The 26,580-nt window shown below is 37.9% G+C and overlaps 1 protein-coding gene and 1 non-coding gene across 3 annotated transcripts; both read left to right on the top strand.

Moving 5' to 3' along the window:
* The first annotated feature begins 925 nt into the window (after positions 1 to 925).
* Positions 926 to 26,580, top strand: myh6 (myosin, heavy chain 6, cardiac muscle, alpha). Of its 2 annotated transcripts, none has more exons than XM_002939016.3 (39): positions 926 to 1,000; positions 4,929 to 4,960; positions 5,045 to 5,253; positions 6,919 to 7,062; positions 7,427 to 7,583; positions 8,190 to 8,217; positions 8,301 to 8,406; positions 9,153 to 9,245; positions 9,886 to 9,949; positions 10,053 to 10,151; positions 11,314 to 11,417; positions 12,476 to 12,614; positions 13,561 to 13,679; positions 13,884 to 14,033; positions 14,305 to 14,475; positions 14,693 to 15,002; positions 15,092 to 15,162; positions 15,356 to 15,443; positions 15,670 to 15,787; positions 15,889 to 16,012; positions 16,096 to 16,232; positions 16,530 to 16,785; positions 16,955 to 17,197; positions 18,464 to 18,640; positions 18,713 to 18,858; positions 19,172 to 19,262; positions 19,912 to 20,301; positions 20,501 to 20,746; positions 21,018 to 21,214; positions 21,731 to 21,914; positions 21,994 to 22,159; positions 22,846 to 22,970; positions 23,405 to 23,713; positions 23,860 to 24,063; positions 24,954 to 25,079; positions 25,169 to 25,444; positions 25,867 to 25,962; positions 26,106 to 26,240; positions 26,459 to 26,580. In XM_002939016.3, exons 3-39 carry the CDS (start codon positions 5,053 to 5,055, stop codon positions 26,480 to 26,482), a joined length of 5,814 nt encoding a protein of 1,937 aa, XP_002939062.2. In that variant the 5' UTR covers positions 926 to 1,000; positions 4,929 to 4,960; positions 5,045 to 5,052; the 3' UTR covers positions 26,483 to 26,580. The 2 variants fall into 2 exon arrangements, with proteins under 2 accessions (XP_002939062.2, XP_031747025.1); XM_031891165.1 differs by having other exon boundaries at positions 26,462 to 26,572.
* Positions 21,428 to 21,508, top strand: mir208 (microRNA mir-208). The gene has a single exon (NR_049695.1). It is a non-coding gene; the product is annotated as a microRNA mir-208 (primary transcript).

Genomic DNA, 26,580 nt, shown 5'->3' with positions numbered 1-26,580 from the left:
AGCCAAAAGCACTGAAACTAACTGAATCACCACAAGAAATAAAAACACTTTTATACTGATATGCATACATGAATGCAATGTGTGATTAATATAATAATAGTTTCAAAGTGCATTTTTCATATAAGCTACTATCACAATGGAGAGTGACAGCACTATAGACAAATAAATTGTGACAGAAAGAAAAATAAATATCAGAAAATGCAGAGAAGGGTGCTACTGGCAACATAAGTGGGGGTTTTTTTGCAATAGCCATGTACCAAAAAATGTATTTTCCACTTTATATCATCTACAATAGTCTCAAATAGCAGCTTCTCAGGTACCTCCATATGTAGTTACCCCTGCTGCATAATATTACTTTACAGACTCTGCTTGCTAAATAAAGAGCTATTGTGTCTCCCAGACAACAGAGGGGAATGAGTTAAAGGGGTGAGAATCCTCATCAGCTGCTTCTTAAAAATAACTTTCTGAAACAAAAGGATGTGAGGAAAGACCATAGTGAAGGCTGAGCCCCTCTCCACTGTATGTGGACAGCTCAAGGCCATCCCGTTCCCTGAAATAGTGCCTCACTCTTACTATGCCTATTGTCCTGTGCTCAGGAATGTGTACAAGTGCATCCTAAATCCAGCTCTTGTAAAGGGCATAGGGTCCAAGGAACAGAGGGGGAGGGAATGGTGTGAATTTTTAAGAGGCCCCTACCTCTCCTTACATGGGAAACCTGCTTTTTTGTGTCTCTGTCAGCTCCACACAATCTGCCCTGTGTCATTCAGGGGTTGTGTTACACACATGCTCGCACAAACTCCCCCCCCCCCCCCCCCATAGGCAGAGACAATGTGCTCTAGGTGAATGGGAAGATAATAGATTTGGGGTGGGGAGGGGGATCGCTCACAATAGAATTGGACAAAGAACATGTTCCTAATAAGGTAGAGAGCTAAGAGTATAAAAGAACAAAAGAGGGGCTAGGCAATACTGTCACCAAAGCAGAGGGAAGAGGCTGCAGCTGGTGAGTTTACTGAGGAGTCTGTGAGGAGCATTTATACTTCACCTTGGGTTTAGCCCAGTCACAAAGGCTAGCAATCTAGCAATTTCTATGCAATGCCACTGTATTTATTTCTAAACGCTACATTTTATTATTTACATTTTTAATGCATATGCAAGTTGCTAATGTATTTTACTTAACCACTGCTACTAAACCCCAATTTTGTGACAAAAAATTACTCCAGTATTGTACTACCTAACACCTTAATCGCCACCTTATGCTTCTGCTCCATCTGTAAGTGCAATTGTTTAGTTATATGGCACTTTAGCTACCTGAGCAACTGCCCATTATGATGAAAAAGACAAAGGTAGATATTAATGTGAGCCTAAACCAGAATGTGCATGAATTATTCAGTAGGGTCAAGTCACTCAGAGGCACATGATAAAGTACACAGAGAGAGCCCGAGGGAGGTCAGAATGAGAGTAATGAGCAAATCAAAGCAAGTCAGATCTATAAAACACAATTATGACAGCATGTTGGTAATCATTTGGTACACAATCTGTATTTTGTGTAAGTATTGAATCGCTATGTGTTAATATATTGTACAACCAGCTTTTGTAGCAATAATGGTCTCATGGGGTAAGTATGCATCAGATTTGTCCAGGTTATTAAAGTTAGTCAAATAACTCTTGTGCACCTCAATTTCAAAACAGTGCCACAGATTCTCAATTGGATTGTAATCAAAGTGCTCATTTATTATGGGTCGATGCAATTGCTGATGGATTAAGTGTCAAAGTTGCTCCTCTAAGGGTCACAAACACTAAGCACTTGCACCTACCCATAGGTTAGTACAAGCTGGCAGAAGCAATAGGCATACAGAGACAGGTGTCATTTATTGTATTCTGTTCTAGAGATGCAATTTCTGGGGTCCAAATGCATTGTAAGCAAAAACATAGTGCTTTCTGCCTGTTTTTGCACTTTGCACCTTACCCACCTTTGAAAAATAAGCCATCTTGGCTTTGTCATATTGAAGGATGAACTTCAGATTTTTAAGCAGGCTCTTTTCCAGGGTTCTTTTCCAGTTTTCCCTGTATTTGCACCATCCATTCTTTCTTCTATATTAACAAGATTTCCAATCCACAACATGATGCTACCATTGCAATATGTTATGGAGAATCTTTGGCACTATTCGATCACCCAACAATTCTGAACAGTCCTTAGCAAATTTGCTTGGAAGAATGGGCCAAAATCACTACTGAACAGTACAGACAAAAAACTTCATGCTGTTACTGCTGAAAATGGTGCTTCTACAGCATCTATTAATGTATCATTATTATTTTAAATTTGGTGTTTTGAAATAAAACACACAGAAAACAAAATGTAAGTAAGGATTTTCAATTTATAAAAAATGAGAGAGTTGGTCAAAGGTCTGAATATCTTAAATTTAGTATCGATAAATGCAGTAAGGAAAGATAGACCGTTGTTTGCATACATAAAGTGCTCTATCACCTTGCTGTCTAAGGAAAAAAAGCCAATGCATGACTTATTTATAATGAGGATATGTTTCAGTTTTCACTTTTTATTTCCATTGACATAGTAGATGGCAAGATGTAAGGTGTGCAAAGGAATACACAGGCATGTAGTCATGATCCAACCCTGCACTATCTGTTATTCTTTTCACTGTATAAGTGTTTATCTCCCTTTCATTGGGTGAAAGATGCCAGCACTTTTTTGCCAGTCCATTGTCAACAAACCTTTTCCAGTATACACAAAAAATCTTATTGAAACGATTCTCATTAAGAGCTTCCTTGTTGCATGTGTCACTGAATATCACTCTAATGAGATGTCTGTGCAGTTCGTATATCATGGAACGAGTTCTCATTTAGGAGTGATTTTGCTGTAGGTTGTGTGAACATCTAAAGAGTTTTTATTCTTGTCCATATGTGTTATTGGTTGTCAGAAAAAGCTTAATGGGATATTTCTCTTTCTGGTTTATTTTTTAATGGGATGTCAGTATAATTGGTATTTCTGTTATGGAATGAGATATTACCATGGTAGAGGTGCTGGTTCTATAGCATGACTGTCCAATAAATAATCACTGTAACTAGGGTAAGTATGCTGTAGTGGCTATAAATTCTGTCTGTGTGGTGGCATGTCTAAATGACAGGTAGCATAGTTATAATGGGGTGCCTTGGTCTCTAATAACTAGTCTGTTTAATGGAAGGTTGGTAGGGGGGGTTGCTTGTGAGATGTTTGTAAAAATTGCCTGTGAGATGAAGCATTGATGTAACAAGCTGACAGAGTATTGCAATATGTGTCCTATTGTGGGGATGTGAAAGGGGAAAATACATATATGTATCTTTGTTATATGGGTGTCTTTGTAGCAGAATCTCTAGTCTATGCAACTGCGCCGCATACATAAAAAAAAGACCTGTGTAATTTGCCTGTATAACTAGACACACTGGTGTGTACTAATAACTAGAAGGGGGCTGTGCAATTCCATATTGGTCAAACTGGAAGCATATTACATGCATTTGTTGATTTTACAGGCGGTGTAATGGCACACTCTACTGACAAGCACAACCTGCCAAATAAATCAATAGAATACCCTTTAGCTTTTGCTGTATTGTTATAAAATTGTCTCCAAACTCCAAATGGTCTTCCAAACTGCAGTCCTTTGGTTCTCATTACTGAACTAACATTTCTCCCATGGAATGCTGGAAGGACTGCAGGCTCGACATCCCTATTGTCATAATACCTTTTCATAGGATTTTTAAAAGTTAGTTTACAACCCCAAAAGAATTTACTTTGCTTAAAACATAGTGTCGCTAATTTTTACCACTTACCATCCACTCTCTCTATCTTGCACATACCCCCATGCCCCCGCCCTCTGCTTCCCAATTCTATAAATATCAGTTATCTACTGTCTGCCCCTGTAGCACCATGCTGTTATCTCTTTAGTTCCTTCCTTTATCACTGTCCTCTTTTCCTGGACTTTGTCCAGTCTCTGCATAGGTCTATTATGTTGCTGATTTTAGATGCAGATCAGTGGTAATTATCCTTTCTTGTGAGTGAAGGGTTGCCATGCTTATTAGTGGACATCTTTGAATGTCATAGTAATGGTAGACTTTTAATAAATGACCAAAGTAAATAATGTATTATTATGTCTGTATAATTGGGTTACCTCTGTAATAGGACTTGTATAACAGATTGTTAGAATAAAGTGTCTCTGTAATTAGGACTTCTTTATAATGGTGAATTTGTGGGCAGTATATAAAATTCTATGCATGTGTATTTATGTGGCCTGTATATACATTTTTAAAGGAGAATAAAAGTCATTTTGGCATTTTACAGTCTATAGATTCACCACATTAGTGCCACCTAGAACACTATGTTTATTCTGCAGAAAGCTTTATCATACCTGAGTAAAGAGCCCTAAAAGCTTTCTCTGTTTAAGATTGCAGCTGCCATTTTAGCTTGGTCTTCATAGCTTTCTGCTGCAGCTTTAGCCATTTTTAGCTCAGATTACACATTCCTAAGGGTGGGGTGGAGTGAGTTTTATGAATTCTTATGGAAGGGGGAGCAGGAGAGGGAAGAGAGGAGAAAGCTGCGCAGACTCTGGCTCCGGGAATTTTTCTGAGAGAAACATGTTTACAAAAAAGGTGACAAGAAATCCTGTGTTTCTTTTGATGCAGGATTCAGTGAAGCTTTTCTGTGAGTGCTTATGGCTGTATTTACATAGACCTTTCTGATAAAGCTTACTTAGTTTTTACCTTTCGTTCTCCTTTAAGATCTGTATGTCCATCCTGCTATCTCCCAGCTGGTTACTGTAATTTTCCCAGTTGTGGTGAAGCACCTTTCTTGGAAATTTTTTTGCTGCTCATTTTCTACCGACAATTTTCTTACTTCCACATCCTATTATTTACTCCAATATCCATTTCTTTCTATGCAGAACTTGTCTCTGGTCCTTTTGCTGAACACAAGGTAAGGAAAGCAACTTATTGCACCTATCCTTAGTGATTTTTTTTGTTATATCCTAATTTTCAGTCCTACATCTGTATTCTGCAGGCTCCACAATGGGTGATGCCCTGATGGCAGACTTTGGGGCTGCAGCCCCCTTCCTCAGAAAATCAGACAAAGAACGTCTGGAGGCTCAGACCCGGGTTTTTGATATCAAGACTGAGTGCTTTGTGCCTGAACCCCAACAAGAATATGTGAAAGCAAAAATTATTAGTCGTGAAGGGGGCAAAGTGACAGCTGAAACTCAAGATGGCAAGGTATTACATTTATAAGTGTAATGGTCATTGTATGAGCATGTCATGTCACAGATAAGAATATGGAATAAGACACCCCAGGGTTTTTTAAAAGTTCCATAGATTTCTTAACTCCTCCCCCAAAATAGTAACATAGTATGTGAAGGTGAAAAAAGATACAAGCCCATCAAGCTTATCCTTTTTGTTTAAATAAAACCTCCCCAACTGGTAGCTGATTCAGAGGTAAGAAAAAACAAACATAAAAAGCTTCTCCAATTTGCCTCAGAGGTAAAATAAAATTTCCTTCCCCAAGAGGACAATCAGACCAATCTCTGGATTTATTCAGTTAATTTCAGTAGCTTTGTATTTTCTAATTTGTTATAAGGGCATCCAACCCTCTCTTGAAACAATATATCATTCAGTACGTTAACTTTGCGGGAGAGAATTCCACAACTTCACAGCTTTCATTGTAAAAAACCCTTTTCACATAAGTATAAGTATAACGAGATAGATAAGTTTTCTTTTTCTGATCTGAGTAAATGCCCTTATTACCACTGGAAGGAACTACTGGTGGATAAAGCAACAGAGTTTATGGTATGAGTCTCCTTGCATATTTATACATGGTTATCTTACCACCCTTAAAGGGCAGCGGCACACAGGGAGATTAGTCGCCCGTGATAAATCTTCACTACCTCAGGCGACTAATCTCCCTGATATGCCATCCCACCGGCAAGAATGTAAATCGCTGGTGGGATAGCATACGCTTTGCTTCGGTCGCCCAAAGTTGCCTCGCAAGGAAGCTTCTGGCGACTTAGGGAAACCGAGGTGATGTGTATGCCATCCCACTGGCGATTTACATTCTTGCCGGTGGGATGGCATATCAGGAAGATTATTCGCCCATGGCAGTAAAAATTTATCGCGAGCGACTAATCTCCCAGTGTGCTACTACCCTAAGGGGCACATTTACTAACCCATGAATCCGAATCCGAATTGGAAAAATTCCGATTGGAAAACGAACATTTTGCGACTTTTTCGTATTTGTTGCGATTTTTTTCGGCGCCTTTACGACTTTTCGGAAATTGTCGCGACTTTTTCGTTACCAATACGATTTGCGCGAAAAAACGCGAGTTTTTCGTTACCAATACGACTTGCACGAAAAAACGCGAGTTTTTCGTAGCCATTCCGAAAGTTGCGCAAAATCTGGCTATTTTTTTCGTAGCGTTAAAACTTAAAAGGCGCGGCTTTTCGCGCAAGTTTTAACGCTACGAAAAAATCGCCAGATTTTGCTCAACTTTCGGAATGGCTACGAAAAAGTCGCGAAATTTTCCGAAAAATCGCAAAATACTGATCATTACGAAAAAACGCAATCGGACGCATTCGGCCCGTTCATGGGTTAGTAAATGTGCCCCTAAGTGTCTCTTCTCCAATATAAACAATTGCAATTTGACCGGCCTTCCTATATTCCTGTGACCTTCCATGTGCTTTATCAGCTTAGTGGGTCTTTATTTGGGCTTTCTCGATTTCTTTTGTAAGCACTGGAGACCAAAACTACACTGCATATTGTAGATGGGATCACCTATTTTTTAAGGCATTGTTGCTGCATTAGTGGTCTGTAGCATACTTGACTTTTTATATTAATGACTTATTTCCCTCAGTCTCTTATTTGCTGTCATCTGTTTTTGGTTCCAGACAATCACAGTTAAAGACTCTGATGTTCACCAGCAAAATCCTCCCAAGTTCGATAAGATTGAGGACATGGCGATGTTGACCTTTCTGCACGAGCCAGCTGTACTGTACAACCTCAAAGAGCGTTATGCAGCCTGGATGATCTACGTAAGTATACAAGCCCTATTGCACAGGGTTCTCCTTATGATCATCTACATGGCCAATTTTGTTTGACTCTTTTATATTGTATGTTTGTTGAGCCACTACTTGCAGAAGTATCTTATGTATCCTAGTCAAGCATAACTTCTCTACAATTATAGGCATTCATTATGTAGTTTGTAAAATTTTCCCATACAAATATCCTATACTGGATATCAAAAATGTCACTGTTTTCCCAGATATGTGCCATGAATTTTGTTATTTCTATTTAATTATGAAAATCTGTTAGTCCCACTGATTCTCTGCCTCACCAAGGTCTCTCCTTCCAGACTGACTTCCCTGTTTTTCATTAATGTACTTTTTACTTTTATAGACATATTCTGGTCTCTTCTGTGTGACCGTAAATCCCTACAAGTGGCTTCCTGTGTATAATTCAGAGGTTGTGACTGCTTACCGTGGGAAGAAAAGGAGTGAAGCCCCACCACACATCTTCTCTATCTCTGATAATGCATATCAGTACATGCTGACAGGTCAGTTTTTCTGTGTATAGAAGAAGAAAACTTACATAGAGCTTCCAATTAAACAGCCATGTTTTAGTTGTCTGAATTGTTTTAGCATCCTGTAGAGATCAAATATTTGGTTTTATTGCTCTTGTAGTGCTAAACAATTAGGATCTGTCTACAGTATGGCTATGATTTGTAATGGGGCTAGAGATTCTTCATTTTGACAGCTTAAGGTGGCCATACACGTAGCAATTTTTTTTATCATCACTGACGTTCAGGGCTGAATCGTCAGATATGGAGGTAGAAACAATAGAGTTGACCGATATCCGCAGCCTTTTACGATATCGGTCAAGTTTGGCTATATCATATTGATCCTATTGTTCGGCCCTTGAGCCAAACAATCAGATCACATTGATAGGATCCAGGCCATCAGGGCGATTACTACATTAACAAGCCACTTTTGCCAATGCCAGTAGAACATGTCACTGATGTGTTTATGGTTCTGACCTGGCCATAAAGCCCTAAAATGTAAGCAAGCATGATTACCGCACAAATCAATATGAACATTTTAATGTTTAATGTCCCTTTTACTGCTGACTAAACCTTCTACTAACCTCTACTTTGGTCTTGCAGATCGTGAGAATCAGTCCATTCTTATCACGTAAGTTGACCCTCTTCCAACTGTCTATTTATCCTCTACTCCTCTTTAAAACTTTCTACCTGAATCTAATCTTTCTACTATAGTGGAGAATCTGGTGCTGGGAAGACTGTGAACACAAAGCGTGTCATCCAGTACTTTGCAAGTATTGCATCTGTTGGAGGCAAAAAAGAACAAGCAAATGCCAACAAGGTGAGAGGAGTACTGAAGAAACTAAAGTTTGGACTTCAAAAGAAACAATAAGCTGGTGAAAAGACAGTGAATGAAGCAGCTTTAGGAAAGAGGCAGATTAAGAATTTAAAAGCACAGGGAGGCATGGCCCATCTGGCCCGTTAAAGTGTTTTTTGGGCTTTTGTTTCTTAAAGCCACTATTTGGAGTCCAATATTTGTTCAGCACCCATGTTATAGATATACAAAACAAAGGCAATAAATCAATGTTTACCCCCAAGTCTCACCCAAAGGGACTATCAGGTTGGACCTCAAGAAGTATCTATTAGAGCCCAAATTTTTTATCCCAGAATCTTACCCAAACTGGCATTCAGGCTGGGCAACCACCCACTGCACCAGTCTTTCTGGGGGAGTCAGCCCAATACTCTAAAGTATACCATCACTGATGTTTAGTGGCGTAACAAGCTGTTGCCGGGCCCCCCTGCAAAGAAAATCTCTGGAGGGGCCCAGCAAGCACAACCTGCTTCCCGTCTGTTTGCAGCACAGCCCCCTCCCCACCCACAGCGTGCATGTGGGCAGGTGGGGGGGAGGCTTATTTTACATATTCAGTAAAAAAAACTGGCTGGGGAGGGTGGATTTTTGTGGAGCATCGTCCCCCGGGCAACCGTGGGGTCTGCTTCCTCTATAGGTATGCCCCTGCTGATGTTAGACAGGAATGTCAGCAAGATTGATTATACGGTTCTAATGTTATATACTGTGTTTCATTCTAGGGAACTCTGGAAGATCAAATCATCCAGGCCAACCCTGCTCTGGAGGCTTTTGGTAATGCCAAGACCGTCAGGAATGACAACTCCTCACGTTTTGTAAGTTTAAATGCCTCCTCCTATTTTTAAGAACTGCACCACCTGTGGAATCTTGAACAAAAGATTTTTCTTAATAACAAACAAAATCGAAACCCTATTTTTCATGTTAAAATTAAAATTAAAATATCAAAATTGCATCATAGTCAACCAAAGCTTTCAAGTTATATGACTTTGGCAGTTCAACTTCTATTTACCTAGATCCAAAGCCTTTGGATTTGTCCACTTTACATTATATATTAAAATCCCATACTGGATATCTGAAATCTCATGAATTCAGTTATTTCTCATCATCCTGAAAATCTGGCAGTTTCACTAGATTAAAAGTTTCTCCTCCTAGACTTGTGTTTAGTTATTTAGAGTTTTAGCTTTAAATTTAGCTTGCATTCCTGCAAAAACTGAATCTGGGTTTTTGTACATTCCTAAGGGAAAGTAATGTATCTGTTATCTTGGGATTGTTGCATAATGTGGCATAACTCTATCTCTTGTTCTGTATAGTAAATATAATTTGTTGCTTATTCTATTTCCTGTTATTTTTCATCCTTACCTTGCTCATATCATTTTAGTGGATTCTCTAACTTTTCCTTTCTGTAATATCTATCTCTCTGTCAAACTCCTTTCTCTCTCTCTATCCTCTGCTCAGGGTAAATTTATCAGAATTCACTTTGGTGCCTCTGGGAAGTTGGCATCTGCTGATATAGAAACCTGTGAGTAAAGTTACTTCTATACTATCTTCTTCCTTTTTCTACCCCTGCTGTTCCCCTTGTCTCTCCTCCAATCACTTAATCTCTCTCTTTATTTCTTTTGTAGATCTCCTGGAAAAATCCAGAGTTATCTTCCAGCTGAAGTCTGAGAGAGACTATCACATCTTCTATCAGATTCTATCCAATAAAAAGCCAGAGCTTTTGGGTGCGTTTTCTGACAGCCAGTTGATAGTTTTATGGATTTTTTTGTTTCAGTAAAACTAAAACAACAAGGCAGCATAGGATATGCCATGGAAATTCTTTAGACTATATATTGCTGCTCAGGGCATCAGAAAACATGTAATATTAAAATGCTTTCATATAAGCAGTAAGCTACTTGCAAATGGTGCTTCTGAAACTTGGAAATACATATAAAAGATAGGAACATCTTGCAAGAAAAAAATATATACAAATAATGATAGACATGTGCAAGAGGTAGGAGTTATTTGTGGTTGGCTAGAAATAGTTTTCATGTTTCACAGAGATCAATAGACAATACAATTGACAGGCTATTAATCGCCTTATGTTACAAAATGGGGTTATGTAATAAAAGGCACTAGGCCCAGAAGCAGTAACCCATACCTCCCAACTGTCCCAATTTTCATGGGACAGTGCCTCTTTTAACAGCTCAGACCGCAGTCCCGGATCCTTCCTGAAAAGTCCCTCATTTCCCTTTGATCTCCTGCACTAAAGGCTAAAAAAGATACAAATGTAATTAAAAAGTAGCTTTTGGCAGAGAGACCAGAAACTTAACAAGCAACACCGGCACTGAGATAAAATTGTAACTAATAAACTCAACAGGTCTCTTGGGGGAACTGAGACTTGCAGCTTTTCAAAGGGCAATTTCACCTGCATTAGCAAACCTGTAATAACACATAAAACGACCCCAAAACCCCCAGACTTTAAATAACCTGCCAAATTTAGTAAAATGGGAGTGGTATTTAGGGGGTATAGTCGCAAAAATGGGTGTGGTCAAAACATTTTTTTTGTCCTTCTTTCCATATTTTGAATGTTGGGAGGTATGGTAATCCATAGCAACCAATCAGCAGGTAGCATTTACTGGTCACCTGTTTAAAAGCAAACATCTTATTGGTTGCTATGGGTTACTGCTTCTGGGCAAACTTAGTGCCTTTACACTTACATATGGGGGGTATGGCTTTAAGTTCTGTAATTGACTGACTCTACTATCTATCCATATGCTGTTTAAATTTTTTCCAGTAATTGCTTGTAGAAATATATGCTGCACACAGAATGTCCAACACAGATTTAGATAGGTATTTCTTCATGGCACCTGTTAGACTGATGAATCCTCATGTCTCTCCTTGCAGACATGTTGCTAGTGACCAACAATCCCTATGACTATTCCTACATCTCCCAAGGAGAAGTCACAGTCGCCTCCATTGATGATTCTGATGAACTGATGGCAACAGATGTAAGAAAATGAATTCTCCTTACTAGATATCTTTGTGTTTTATCAGTTAGATTTTTCATTGTGAACAATTCCACTCTAGGCTACCTTGCTGCCTATTTATAAGTGATCATAAAAGAGGAATGTAGATATTTTTAGGGGTTTGGGTGGAGAGTATTATTATTAACATATATATAAAAGCACCAACATATTCAATATTATATATATTTAATATCAGGCTGTATACATCACACATATAGATTACATACAAATAATGAGAGATACAGAAGGGTCCTGATCATTAGCACCTACAATCCAGAAATGTTCAGTTATGAACATTCAATGTTCAAAGTTCTCTCAGTCTCATTGGAAAGTGAAATAAAAATGGGCACTATATTGATATAATATTAGAGAAATGTAAGTGTGCTATACCATTTCTATGAATTTGGTAAATGTATTCTTTAAAACTTGGGGGGGGGGGGAATTCACAATTTGTTACACAGAAAATAGCTGAAATGATAAAAACAAAAACCCATGAAATTTATTTAAGTCATTTATAAATAGGGCCTATAAAATCTTAAAGGGGTACTATCATGAAAACAAAAATGTATTATAAGCTACAGGGTGAACTATCAAAATAGTAATTAAAACGGTACTATTGTGAAAATATTTAATAAAAGGTTCAGAATCAGTAGCATTTTTGAAACAATCACTCAGAAACCTTGCTACATTCAGGGTTTTTATAATAGACAGTTAGAAGTATCTTTCAAAAAATGACTCCAGCACAAAGGCTGCATGTACAGAGACACATTGAAGAGAGAGGGAAAGTGAAGAGTAACTTGATTATTTAAAAAATGTTAAAGAATGTTTAACTGATATATACATAACACAAACTGATATATAAAAAATGTCTTGAGATATTCATGAGATGAAGCTTATATTAAATATTTGTTTTACAATAGTTTCACTTTTATAGAAAACCTAATTTAGCAGAAAAAATAATTACAAAATACATCCACATCCCATTGCTGCATTTATTTGTCTGTGGTTTACATCTTTCCTTTTTGTCTTCATGCCCTCAGAATGCATTTGATGTGCTGGGTTTCACTGCTGATGAGAAAGTTGGAGTGTACAAACTGACTGGAGCCATCATGCACTCTGGAAACATGAGGTTCAAGCAGAAGCAGCGTGAGGAGCAAGCTGAACCCGATGGCACTGAAGGTAAGATGAAATCCCCTTTTCTAGTATATGTATTAGAGAATGGGCTATTCTCTGTTATATATAACATTATATAAAAAGCATCATTTTACCTGCTTGAAAAAAACCTAATACTGTTAGGGAATATACATTATTGTTAAGTAATATATATTATGTATCTAGTTTTCTATAATTGTGTACCACAATAGTACACAATTATGTTAGGGATGCCAGAGTGTAGGGTAGAACTTAGCTTTATGCCTGGCCATTCTTTCCACACTCTCTTGCTCCTCCTCCTCTGTTCCCCTTAATGTGTTCACAACCTTTCTCTATACTCCACCCAGTGCTAAGCCGATAATACATATAAAGTAGACATTTAACATTTTGACAGGAGTTTTACATTTTTACATTTAATATTTTATAATGGAAGGAACAACATTATATGCAGTGACCCATAGCAACTAATCAGTGATTAGTATTTTTCAACCAACTGCAGATATTGAAATAAAAAATGAATCTTTTCCACATGTGACATAGCCATAAGGTTTGGCAAAAGAGATAGACCATGGGACTGATTTACTAACACCAGAACAAATGTGTACCCCTGCAGTAACCCATAGCAACCATAAAATTCCTTCCTGCAGATGGCTGAACAAAACTTATCACTGTTTGGCTGCTATGGGTAACTGCCTAGGTGCAAATTTCCCCATTGTTATAAACAGGGATGTCGGGGGAGGCCAGAGGGTAAACTTAAGGCTATACTGGCCCCAGCCTTGGCTGGTGTTTTACCAGCTAGGCAACCCAAGTAATAAATAAGTGCATGAGTCTTCATTCAAAATACACTGAAGAAGTTTATAAAAAAAAAACCACCATATTTAACACAATAACCTTTCTCCCAAACAGTCTTATTAAATATATTGCAAATTTAGCTACATAGTTAATGCTATATCTACCCCCGTGTCTTTCTCAGAGGCTGACAAAGCTGCCTATTTAATGGGATTGAACTCTGCTGACTTGCTTAAGGGCTTGTGCCACCCACGCGTCAAGGTTGGAAATGAGTATGTGACCAAGGGACAAAATGTCCAGCAGGTAAGCACTGTGTAATATGTTAGAAATGTTAGTTTGCTGTCTCTTTACCTTCATTTACACCTATCATTCTGCTTATTACTTATTATATATACTGCTTGTTGTAGTTTTTGTAAGACCTTTTGCTATTGCCATTCCATGAGTTCCTTTGCTTTTTCTTTATCTATTTTGTAAGCCCTTTATCTTGTCCATTCTTGCACGTTTTAGGTCAATTACTCTATTGGTGCACTGGCCAAGTCAGTGTATGAGAAGATGTTCTTGTGGATGGTTGTGAGAATCAACGCCACTCTAGAGACCAAGCAGCCCAGACAGTACTTCATAGGAGTACTGGATATTGCAGGCTTCGAGATCTTTGATGTAAGCATGAGGCACGGCACAGAACTGTGCCTTTTGGGTAATAATAAAAGTGATAGAAAACATAATTTCATTTTTTGTAAACTGAAATATTACATTTGCATTTATCTCAAAGATACACAACAATAATATGGCATTTTTGTGAATATATACATATATGTTGAGTAATTGATCACATGTCAGAAATTTACTTTTTCTGTTTTCTTAGTACCCCTTGGCTTAAAATATCTCTTTTTTCATTCCTTGATTTTAATTATATGCTCATCCCATTCAGTTTAACAGCTTTGAGCAGCTCTGTATTAATTTCACCAACGAGAAACTGCAGCAGTTCTTCAATCATCACATGTTCGTGCTGGAGCAGGAAGAGTACAAGAAAGAAGGAATTGAATGGGAGTTCATAGACTTTGGGATGGACTTGCAGGCCTGCATTGATCTTATAGAAAAGGTAATTTTCCCCAAAGAGATACAAATGTAAACTGTCTTCCATGTGCAGTGTTAAATACTTTTGGGTAAAGAAATTAGTTATCCTGGCTGCATTTTCTTTTTATTCTAGTTTTGCTTACTTTCAGTATGCTTCTTTATGACAATTTTAGGTACAGGTTAATAGTTTTTTTGTATATGAGCCTTTATATCGTGCGTGTTAAAAATTGCTTACTTTACAGCCTATGGGCATCATGTCCATCCTGGAAGAAGAGTGCATGTTTCCCAAAGCCAGTGATACGACCTTCAAGGCTAAACTATATGACAATCATCTGGGCAAGTCAAACAACTTCCAAAAGCCCAGAAACATCAAGGGGAAGCCTGAGGCTCACTTTGCTCTTGTACACTATGCTGGCACCGTGGACTATAACATCTCTGGCTGGCTGGAGAAGAACAAGGATCCCCTGAATGAGACAGTTGTTGGGCTGTACCAGAAGTCCTCCCTCAAGCTCTTGGCAGTTCTGTTTGCTAACTATGCTGGTGCTGATTCAGGTAAAACATTCTTAGATGAGAATTGCAGTGAAGCTGTACTTGTCTTTTAAGAGATTCTAATCATTGTATCTGCCATTTTACTTCTAAAGATACTGGTGGAAAAGGCAAAGGAGCAAAGAAAAAGGGTTCTTCTTTCCAGACAGTATCTGCTCTACACAGGGTAAGGGATTTGTACTACATGTAAAATATTTTTGCAATTACAGCGCACATTTTGATATTTCTTTCTGGGTGTGTCTTTGTATTTTATGTGTCTTTTTATACTTGTCAATTACACCACATTGCTTACATGGACATAGTAGCTAAAGTTGCAGGTGCATGGGGGGCATTGGTTCATCAAGTGCATTTTCTTACAGGAGAATCTTAACAAGCTAATGACAAATCTGAGAACCACCCACCCACACTTTGTGCGTTGTATCATCCCCAATGAACGCAAGGCTCCAGGTAAAATTATTATAGCATAGACAGAAAACATTTTGTTGTCATATTTTAATGAAGTCTAAAATTTCATTAGGTTCATCAGGTTGAAGCATTCCATCTCTGGTTGTAAATAAAAACCTTAAAATAATTGACATTAAAGCAAATTATAGCAAATATTTTACCATATTCATCCCCATATTGTTCTCTTTCTCTTGTTAATTGATTAAGCATATTCGTGACTTTATTGCAGGAGAGATGGACAATCCTCTAGTGATGCACCAGTTGCGTTGTAATGGTGTCCTGGAAGGTATTAGAATCTGCAGAAAGGGATTTCCCAACCGTATCCTGTATGGAGACTTCAGGCAGCGGTATATATTCTTTATATACAGTTTCTTAGGCTGCAGCATGGATAAAGCAGATGATTTAAATGGTGAGCTGACATAATTTTTGGATGTGGTTTTCTCTTAAGATACCGAATACTGAACCCTGCAGCCATCCCTGAAGGGCAGTTTATAGACAGCAGAAAGGGTTCAGAGAAGCTCCTGGGTTCACTTGATATTGACCATACTCAGTACAAATTTGGACATACCAAGGTAAGCTAGTGTTTCCTTATGTCAGCTGTACAGATCCACCCTTCTTGAAATATAGTTAACCATTCTTTTTTATCCCCTTACAGGTATTCTTCAAGGCTGGTTTGCTGGGTTTACTAGAAGAAATGAGAGATGAGCGTCTTTCAAGGATTATTACTCGAATCCAGGCACAGTCCCGAGGACTGCTAATGAGAAGAGAGTTTAAGAAAATTTTGGAACGCAGGTGAGTTTCAGGCTCCATCATGAGATCAAAAAGATTATTTAATGTTATCCATAGGTTGTATATGCAGTAGATTTTCCACAAGTTTAACTTCGTTTGTGTTATGGTCCAAGAAAAAATATGTTTTTGTAAGTATTCCTTTATGACTCAAATAATTGGTTGTATATATAGTTTATGTATGTGAGAGTATAGATTGGTAGGTGTGGGTTGTGTGTGCTGGGTTTACTTGGATGGGTTGAACTTGATGGACTCTGGTCTTTTTTCAACCCTATGTAACTATGTAACTATGTAACTCTGCAGAGATGCCCTACTGGTTATTCAATGGAACATCCGTGCTTTCATGGGTGTCAAAAACTGGCCATGGATGAAACTTTACTTTAAAATTAAACCTTTGCTGAAGACAGCGGAGACTGAAAAGGAGATGGCAAACATGAAGGAGGAGTTCCAAAGGCTGAAGGAAGCTCTAGAGAAGTCTGAGACAAGACGTAAGGAGCTAGAAGAAAAGATGGTGTCACTGCTGCAGGAGAAGAATGATCTTCAGCTGCAAGTCCAGGCTGTGAGTCTAAATCTAATTGACACAATGATATTAGAATATAGAATACAAAATATAATTTAATACTTCACTCATTTAAATTAGGTATACAATATCAAGAAAAATGAATCATACATGGTCTCACTAATAGAGATCTGTTTTAGCTATACATTCATCATAACCTTTCATACAGGAATCAGACAACCTGAATGATGCGGAAGAGAGGTGCGAACAACTTATCAAAAATAAAATCCAACTGGAGGCAAAGTTAAAGGAGCAGACAGAGAGACTAGAGGATGAGGAGGAGATGAATGCAGAACTCACAGCAAAAAAGAGAAAGCTGGAGGATGAGTGTTCTGAGCTAAAGAAAGATATCGATGACCTTGAGCTGACTCTGGCCAAAGTTGAAAAAGAAAAACATGCTACAGAAAATAAGGTGTGCTCTTGTGGTTTACTATGAACTTTATGTATCAGATCACAATTCTTGCCCATAGTTTATGTTTTTTTTAATTATATTTTTATTGAACAATTTTCAAAAATTACATATGCATAATCTGTATCATATTGAAGCAGTGTCAGATTAGGTTCATAATTGTATATGAAGTAAAAAGTATCATTTTACCTGCTTAAGGAAAACCAAGTACTGTTAGGGAATATACATTATTGTTATATATATTATAACAATATATATATATATATATTATGTAACTAGTTTTCTGTAATTGTGTACCACACTGTGATTGACACTATATTGGACTTCTCACTCTATATTTTCCTAGTTTTTAATCTTTACATACTATAATCTATTCTCCTTTATATTTAGTTGCTTTGTTCCCATAGAGAAATAGGAAATGACCACAAATTAGACCAAATGGTTAGAAGCAGGAGGACCCACTGGGAGTTTTCCTGGTATCCCTGTGGGCCAGTCCAACACTGCTTGATGGTAACACAGATGGGACTTTTATCAGCATTTCCCACATTCTTTGCCATCTAGGTAGTTTGATGCATTGAAGATCTTTTTCCCAATTTCTCATATAAGAATGGGGATGTGTACTTGAATTTATTAAATTAAGCAGAGAGTACCATTTGGAGGTAAGGCCTCTTTGTTTGTAGCCCATTCTACAAAGTGCTGAAACTGGGTCTATTTCTAGACCTTGTGGAAAAATGGAGAAAGCAAAATATCTTATTTGTCGGTAACTAAATCCAAAGTCCAATGTTTTTGGGTCTGAATTTTGCTCCTAGAACATTTTTAACTTTCTGGTCCATGGATGAAATAGTTTAGATAGTTTGAATAGCTTGCTGAAGGGATATTGGTATAGTCCAGCCTGATGCGGAAATTTAGGTTTCCCAAATTAGCACCAGTGGTGATATTTGTTGTAATAGTTTATGTTCCAGCATTGTTTTTTGCCACAATGTTAACATATGGTAAGTAGGTCTCAATATAGTGGGGTATTGACACGGTCTGCGGGTTGGTCCATAGTTAGTATGCAAGGTGTGGTACACTGCTATAAGAACGTTCCAGATTTGCCTACTTAGTTGTGGAAATGTGTTCAGTCTAATACATGGCATATTTTATTTGAGCTGCTGTGTAATAATGAGATAAGAATGAGTCAGTGTGTAAACATTGTTTGCTTAGAGATGCTGTGTCTTTTGCCTGCCCAAATGAAATCCGGTATTGAACATAGTTTTGTTTTTTTAATAGGTCAAAAATCTAACTGAAGAGATGGCCGGTTTAGATGAGATTATTGCTAAACTGACTAAGGAGAAGAAAGCCCTCCAGGAAGCCCACCAGCAAACACTAGATGACCTACAAGCTGAGGAAGACAAAGTCAACTCCTTAACTAAAGCCAAATCCAAACTCGAGCAACAAGTGGATGATGTAAGTAACAGTAGAAGTGTATATTTTTCATGTGATTTTTTTTTCAAGCAACTAATCACTATGTCTTTACAGTTAGAAGGATCCCTGGAGCAAGAGAAGAAACTTAGAATGGATATGGAGAGAGCCAAGAGAAAGCTAGAAGGTGATCTCAAACTGACACAAGAAAATGTTATGGATCTGGAGAACGACAAGCAGCAACTAGAAGAGAAGGCAAAAAAGTGAGTATGCTTATGTGATATTTTATGCCACACATTTGTATTTGCTATACAAATCCTTGTTAGACTTTGAAATAAGAAGCAGGTCATTTTATGGTGGGCTTCTCATTGGGCCTACTAATTTGTTACCAGCCCAAGAACAGGAAGTACAGTGTGACTTTCCTTCCAGTTTTTCTACTTAGTTCAAATATAACTAAAAGTATAGATATTTATTAATTTAAACTAAAAGCAAAAATTAAATCCTGCTTCATAGAACTAAAGTTGAAAATAGGGTATACTGCCCCATTTAATCATTGTTTCTGGTTTATTTTTGCAGAAAAGAGTTTGAGATCAGTCAGCTTAACAGCAAGATTGAAGATGAACAGATGATGGGTATGCAACTACAGAAAAAGATGAAAGAGCACCAGGTACATTTCCATAATACTACCTACTATTTTAAACAAATGCTTATCTTAATACTCCTTATACATTATCGAGGTTAGACTGTCGAGGTTGGGGTTGTTTTCTCTGGAAAAGAGGCGCTTGCGAGGGGACATGATTACTCTGTACAAGTACATTAGAGGGGATTATAGGCAGTTGGGGGATGTTCTTTTTTCCCATAAAAACAATCAACGCACCAGAGGTCACCCCTATAGATTAGAGGAACGGAGCTTCCATTTGAAGCAGCGTAGGTGGTTTTTCACGGTGAGGGCAGTGAGGCTGTGGAATGCCCTTCCTAGTGATGTGGTAATGGCAGACTCTGTTAATGCCTTTAAGAGGGGCCTGGATGAGTTCTTGAACAAGCAGAATATCCAAGGCTATTGTGATACTAATATCTACAGTTAGTATTACTGGTTGTATATATATACTTTATGTATGTGAGTGTATAGATTGGTTAGTATAGGTTGTGTGCTGGGTTTACTCGGATGGGTTGAACTTGATGGACAATGGTCTTTTTTCAACCCTATGTAACTATGTAACTATGTAACTATGTAACTATGATTATAAACCATATGCTGTTGTAAATCATTTATATCTCCTGTAAATAGTTTATATCTTCTTGTCTTCTTTCTCAAGGCCCGCATTGAAGAGTTAGAAGAAGAACTAGAAGCAGAAAGAACAGCTCGAGCCAAAGTGGAAAAACTTCGCTCTGATCTGTCTCGGGAACTAGAGGAAATCAGTGAACGGTTGGAGGAAGCTGGAGGGGCCACCTCAGTGCAGATGGAGTTAAACAAGAAGAGGGAGGCAGAGTTCCTGAAACTCAGAAGAGACCTTGAGGAGTCCACATTGCAATCTGAGGCTACTGCTGCTGCACTAAGGAAGAAGCATGCAGACTCTGTGGCAGAACTGAGTGAGCAAATAGACAATTTGCAGAGGGTTAAACAGAAACTTGAGAAAGAGAAGAGTGAATTCAAACTGGAGCTTGATGATGTGGCATCCAATATGGAACAGATTGTTAAATCCAAGGTGAGATTTATTTAAACTAAAAAGTGAATCCAGCTTTCAACTGTAACTTTATTAACTTTTACAGGATCCTTGGTAAGCATGGTTTCATTCTGTATGTATTATTGGTCCTGTCTTCTCTCTTTCTGCACTTGTTACCAGTGTTTGTGATCTAATAACTTTCTCACATTTCCACTAATTATTTTTTGTGCTTCATTTTCAGGCTAACCTTGAGAAGATGTGTCGCACATTAGAAGACCAGATGAATGAAAATCGTTCCAAGTATGAAGAGGCTCAGAGGACTCTGAATGACATATCTTCCCAGAAGGCAAAGCTGCAAACAGAGAATGGGGAGCTGAACCGAAGACTAGATGAGAAGGAAGCACTAGTATCACAGATGACACGTGGCAAACAAACCTACTCCCAGCAGTTAGAAGACCTAAAGCGACAGCTGGAAGAGGAAAGCAAGGTAATATCACAATAAATTTAAATACACATTTGTGATGATCTAACAGTGATGCTCTGCTAAGTACTGTATAATTTGCTGGATTGATTTCTGTTGATTAGTGTTCTGGTCTAACATTAAAATAATAGAATAAGGATAATCAGTCATAAAAAAAAAATCTATATCATAAAATTGTTTATTTTCTTATGCAGTATTTGTCAGCATTTTGTCCTTTTGATTTTTATTTTCTTGACTGACTATCATTTCTTTTTTATGTCTTTTTTATTTTTGCTAGGCTAAAAATGCCTTGGCCCATGGACTGCAATCAGCCCGCCATGACTGTGACCTTTTGAGGGAACAGTATGAAGAAGAGCAAGAAGCCAAGGCAGAGTTGCAAAGAATATTGTCCAAGGCCAATGCGGAGGTAGCTCAGTGGAGGACCAAGTATGAGACTGACGCCATCCAAAGAACAGAGGAGCTAGAAGAGGCCAAGTGAGCAACACTGCATGTCTTGCTTTCAATTTAGCAGAGTCATCACTGCTTCTTTACTCATCTGTTTGCTTAGAGGCTTTGTTACCTCCCTGGCACATATTATTTTTGTACCCCCCAAGTAATGCCTTTCTTTGTCCTGCCTTGCTTTGGTGATCCCTCCCTATCCTAACATGTTTCTGCCCAGGTGCCCCATGCATACCCTATCTGTTCAATTCCTTTCAACAGGCAAGCTTTTTGCTTGGATTATGTTTTCTGTTGTTGTATAAGACGAGCATAAAGCTTGTTTGTTAGAAGGCTGTGCTTCGCCCTATGCTTCTAAGGTGGGTGACTACATTTGAAGAATAAGCAATAGTGTTCGCATGAGAATAAAAAGGAATAATTTTTTAACAAGCCATTTGTTTTTTATGTTTATTTGATGTTTTATGTTTGATTTTTGTTCAGTTTTAGTTTGTTGTTCCTATATATTCTAGAATGTGTTTCCCCTGACCACTCTTAATCTCCCCTTATTTCTGACAGAAAGAAGTTGGCTCAAAGACTGCAGGAAGCAGAGGAAGCAGTGGAGGCTGTAAATGCCAAATGCTCATCATTGGAAAAGACCAAGCATCGTTTGCAGAATGAAATCGAAGATCTAATGGTGGACCTAGAGAGGTCAAATGCTGCTGCTGCTGCTCTAGACAAGAAACAGAGGAATTTTGATAAGGTGAAAAGTGTTTACTGAAGGTAGAAATTAAAGAGAGAGTCAAGCTGATATTTAAACTGTTTGCTTATGCACCTTGCAGGTTCTCGCTGAATGGAAGCAAAAGTTTGAAGAGTCACAAACAGAGCTGGAATCCTCACAGAAAGACGCTCGCTCCCTGAGCACCGAGCTCTTCAAGCTAAAGAATGCCTATGAGGAGTCTCTTGAACACCTGGAGACATTTAAGAGGGAAAACAAAAACCTACAAGGTAAGTGGAGAAATCATAACAACATAATAGAAAAATTGAGTTCTTAGGCAGTCTTTCTGTCATTATTTTTACTGACTGTTATTTCACATTACCCATACAGCAGCTACCCAACCCTGTCCATCATTGTATTATTTGTGGATATCCTCACTAAACCACAAGCAGATTAGTCACTTAATGAGAAATGACAGATCCACTATTTACACAATGATCAACCTGAGTGACTATCCAGAGCAAATGCACTAGGAAAGGAGAAATTGTGCTTTGTTCAGGAGTACACTAAAACATTGCTTCTTCTGTGCCAAGCTTGGCATCTAATAAGAGCAGGCCCCCAATGCAGCATTTTTCAATTATTGCATCCCTTACATAATTTTGCATCTGCCACTAGATGTACCAATAAAGACGGAATTTTTGCAAATTATATCCATCTATATGTGTGTCACTCAGGCATGTAGTAAATAACATTCTCTGGATTTGTAGGCAATTCAGTAAAATGGTGATGCAAATTTATAGCATGCTGGTGCCCACAAGGGATACCCTGAAACACTATGGTTAATACCTGTTCAATAGCAAGTGTTAAATGGTTCCCTTATGCCTATAATACTGTATGCTGTACCTTGTGCCCAAATCAGGATTAATAGGTGCAAAGGTATACTACGCACTACTAATGTGTAGTATGTTTTTCACAGAGGAGATATCAGACCTCACAGAGCAGCTAGGAGAGGGGGGCAAGAGTATCCATGAGCTAGAGAAGATTCGCAAGCAGCTGGAGCAAGAGAAAATGGAGTTACAGACTGCACTGGAAGAAGCTGAGGTAAGAAAGGTTTTGTGTTAAGACATTGTTAGGAGCTAAATTCTGCAAAACATTTATGTTTCAGAATATGTGTATGCAATATGCATAACATATTAAATACACTAATATGATATAAAAAAAAATCACTTTGCAGTGCCTGGCATATATATAGAGTTATGTGTATACATGCATACTGCACACTAATAAACATGTAAACAAAGAAGAACAAAAATATAAATAACATTTTTAATTTCTTCCTCCTTTTTTTTTTGTTTGTGCTATAATTTTCAGTTATTCAATATCTCATCATGCTATTTTCTGATAGAAACATAGGGTTAGAAAAGAAGCTTGTCTTTTTTGGCAAAGGTTCCTAGAGCTCCAACACTACATTCTTCTGCATTTTCCCAGCCCTAGAATAAATGTAAGTGCATAATAATTTTTCTACTTGTTACTAGGCTTCTCTAGAGCATGAAGAGGGTAAGATTCTACGTGCCCAGCTTGAGTTCAACCAGTTGAAGTCAGAGATTGATCGCAAATTAGCAGAGAAAGATGAGGAGATGGAGCAAGTAAAGAGAAATAATCAGCGCTTGGTGGATGCACTTCAAACCCAGTTAGAGGCTGAGATCAGGAGTCGTAATGAGGCCCTAAGAGTTAAAAAGAAGATGGAAGGTGATCTCAATGAGATGGAGATCCAGCTAAGCCAGGCCAACCGCTCAGCTTCTGAGGCTCACAAACATCTGAAGGCAGCACACGGAAGTCTTAAGGTAAGAAGTTTCTGTTGGAGTTATAGGTGTACATATTTAATATAAAGGTACCTCCAAGATTATCTGTTTAGAAGACAGGAATTATAACATGAGTTTTTACTAGAATTATTTGGCTTTATTGACTGCCCTATATATTCCATTTCCAGGACACTCAGATGCAGCTTGATGATACTATGAGAGCCAATGATGATCTCAAAGAAAACACTGCAATTGTGGAGAGAAGGAACATGTTGCTTCAAGCTGAGCTGGAGGAGCTGCGCTCTATATTGGAACAGACAGAGAGATCACGCAAACTTGCTGAGCAAGAGCTGATTGAAACCAGTGAAAGAGTTCAACTCCTTCACTCCCAGGTCAGAAGTGATCTTATTTCCTTACTGTTTTTCAGCTTTATTCATCCTTGTTTGTATTTTTTTAATAACAACATTAATTCTCATTTTTATTTTTACATTTTAAGATGATTTTTGTTAATGTCATTTATCTTCCCGCTATATAATTGTTCATTATGTGGGTTAATGATTTTCTATAAATAAGTCATCATTTATATATATATATATATATATATATATATATATAAAGCAAGAAAAAAGAGCTGCACTCACCAGGACTTGGCAAAAATATAGTAAGTTTATTTAAGCAAAGAGATCCAACGTTTCGAGCACCAACTGTGCTCTTCCTCAGGGAAATATATAAGGGATGCCCTGAATCCACTATTTTAGGATCCGGCCGAACCCTGAATCCTTTGTGAAAGATTCGGTCAAATACCGAACCGAATCTGATTCCTTATTTGCACATGCAAGGTGAAAAATATTCAACTTCTGTGTTGATGTGACAAAAAATCACATGATTTAAAGGATTTGGTTCGGCCAGAGGCATGGATTCGACCAAATCTAAATCCTGCTGCAAAAGGCTGAATCTTGGGCAAATCCCGAACCGAATCTTGGTTTCAGTGCATCCATAATTTATATAGCAAGTTATACAGTGTTTTACAATAACATGATAAGAAACAGTTAATCAATGAACTCACAAGGGAAACAGAATGAAATAATAGAATTAGAAGGCTACACACAAGATCATACAATTTCATATCATTATCTCACAAAACGTAAAAAGGCTCTTCTCACAATATTTGGACATATTTCTAATTTCTCTTTATTTATACTGTCAATTGCTTATCTGTTTTATGTACAGTATATCAGCTAGTACCGCTGCATGTTTTTACTTGGGTTTCTGTGTTTCCTAGAACACAAGTCTTATTAATCAAAAGAAGAAGACAGAGTCAGATTTGGCTCAGCTGCAGGCAGAAGTGGAAGAAGCTGTTCAGGAATGTCGTAATGCAGAGGAGAAGGCCAAGAAGGCAATCACTGATGTATGTAATGCTTATGAATCTGAAATCATCTGACTTTCTGAAAGTTTTTTATTGGTATTTGTCTCACTTGTAATTCTGAATCTCCATAGGCTGCAATGATGGCCGAAGAGTTGAAGAAGGAGCAGGACACAAGTGCCCACCTGGAAAGGATGAAGAAGAACATGGAGCAGACCATCAAAGACCTCCAGCAGCGGCTTGATGAAGCTGAGCAAATTGCCATGAAAGGTGGGAAGAAACAACTGCAGAAGCTGGAGAGTCGAGTCCGAGAACTGGACAGTGAATTGGAAAACGAGCAGAAGCGAAATGCTGAGTCTATTAAGAACATGAGAAAGTATGAGAGGCGCATTAAGGAGTTAACCTACCAGGTATAAGAAAAAATGGGTGCCTCCAAGTTAAAAAATTGATTTATTGGCCTAGGGTTGCCACCTTTTCTGTAAAAAATACCAGTCTTCCTATATTTTTATTCTTTTTGCTATTAACATTGATATCAAGCACAATTTTTATCATACAGGCCAGTAAAATACAGAGCAGGTGGCAATCTTATATATGCCAAATGTTGCCATGTCTATAAATATTGTCAGATAATAAATCTGCTACTTGCATCAAGCATTCAAGCTGCAGTCATAATTCAAATGCTGAGAAGGCAAAACATATATATATATATACAATATATATGCACATATTGTCTTATCAGATTTACAGCTATGTGAGAATCATAAATATCAGGCTTCTTGCTGTAACAGATATAGATAACACAGTGAAATATCTACCTCTTACTCCCATTCAGACTGAGGAAGACAAGAAGAATATGGTACGCCTACAAGACCTTGTGGACAAGCTGCAGCTCAAAGTAAAGGCTTACAAGCGACAGGCAGAAGAAGCTGTGAGTGCATTTATGAGCTACAAATTGAATCTGATTTTTCTTCTTTCTTCTATTCTTCTTTTTCATTGTTCTGTTTCTTCTTTCTAGAACTATTTTGGGAACTATTCTAAAACTATTCAACCTTTGTCTTTTTGCATGTATAGGAAGAACAATCCAATTCAAACCTCTCCAAGTTCCGTAAAGTTCAGCATGAATTGGATGAGGCTGAAGAAAGAGCAGATATTGCTGAGTCGCAGGTCAACAAGTTGAGAGCCAAAAGCAGGGATGTGGGAGGCAAGGTGAGTATAGAGGGTTGGAGAGCTGCATTTCAATAAATATTGTCTTTAAAGCACCAAAACATATGTCTCTTAATTTCAAGAATTACTATTATAAAACAAAATAATAATGGACATGGCTGAAACTTGATCATTGCAATCATGTTTTCTTTTCTAATGCCCCTCCACCTCAGGAAATTGCTTCCTTATATTTATTTCTGCCTGAACTTTCTCTTCTACAGCAGAAACTCCATGAGGAAGAGTAGAAATCATGGACCCACAGAAGCACCAAGTGGATCCCTAAATTGTATATACCCTGTTAACCAGCATTTAATAAAATGTGACCATAAAGTTCAGCACTGAA

The sequence above is a fragment of the Xenopus tropicalis genome, chromosome 1, assembly GCF_000004195.4.
Source record: "Xenopus tropicalis strain Nigerian chromosome 1, UCB_Xtro_10.0, whole genome shotgun sequence".
Taxonomy (NCBI): Eukaryota; Metazoa; Chordata; class Amphibia; order Anura; family Pipidae; genus Xenopus; species Xenopus tropicalis.
This window is presented reverse-complemented; position numbering and strand designations above follow the sequence as displayed.

Coding starts and splice junctions, on each gene's coding strand:
- myh6 (XM_002939016.3), top strand. CDS start 5,053: ATGGGTGATGCCCTGATGGCAGACTTTGGGGCTGCAGCCCCCTTCCTC. Junction 12,615..13,560: donor TGAACCCGATGGCACTGAAG/GTAAGATGAAAT, acceptor TGTCTTTCTCAG/AGGCTGACAAAGCTGCCTAT. Junction 25,080..25,168: donor CCAAGAAGGCAATCACTGAT/GTATGTAATGCT, acceptor GAATCTCCATAG/GCTGCAATGATGGCCGAAGA.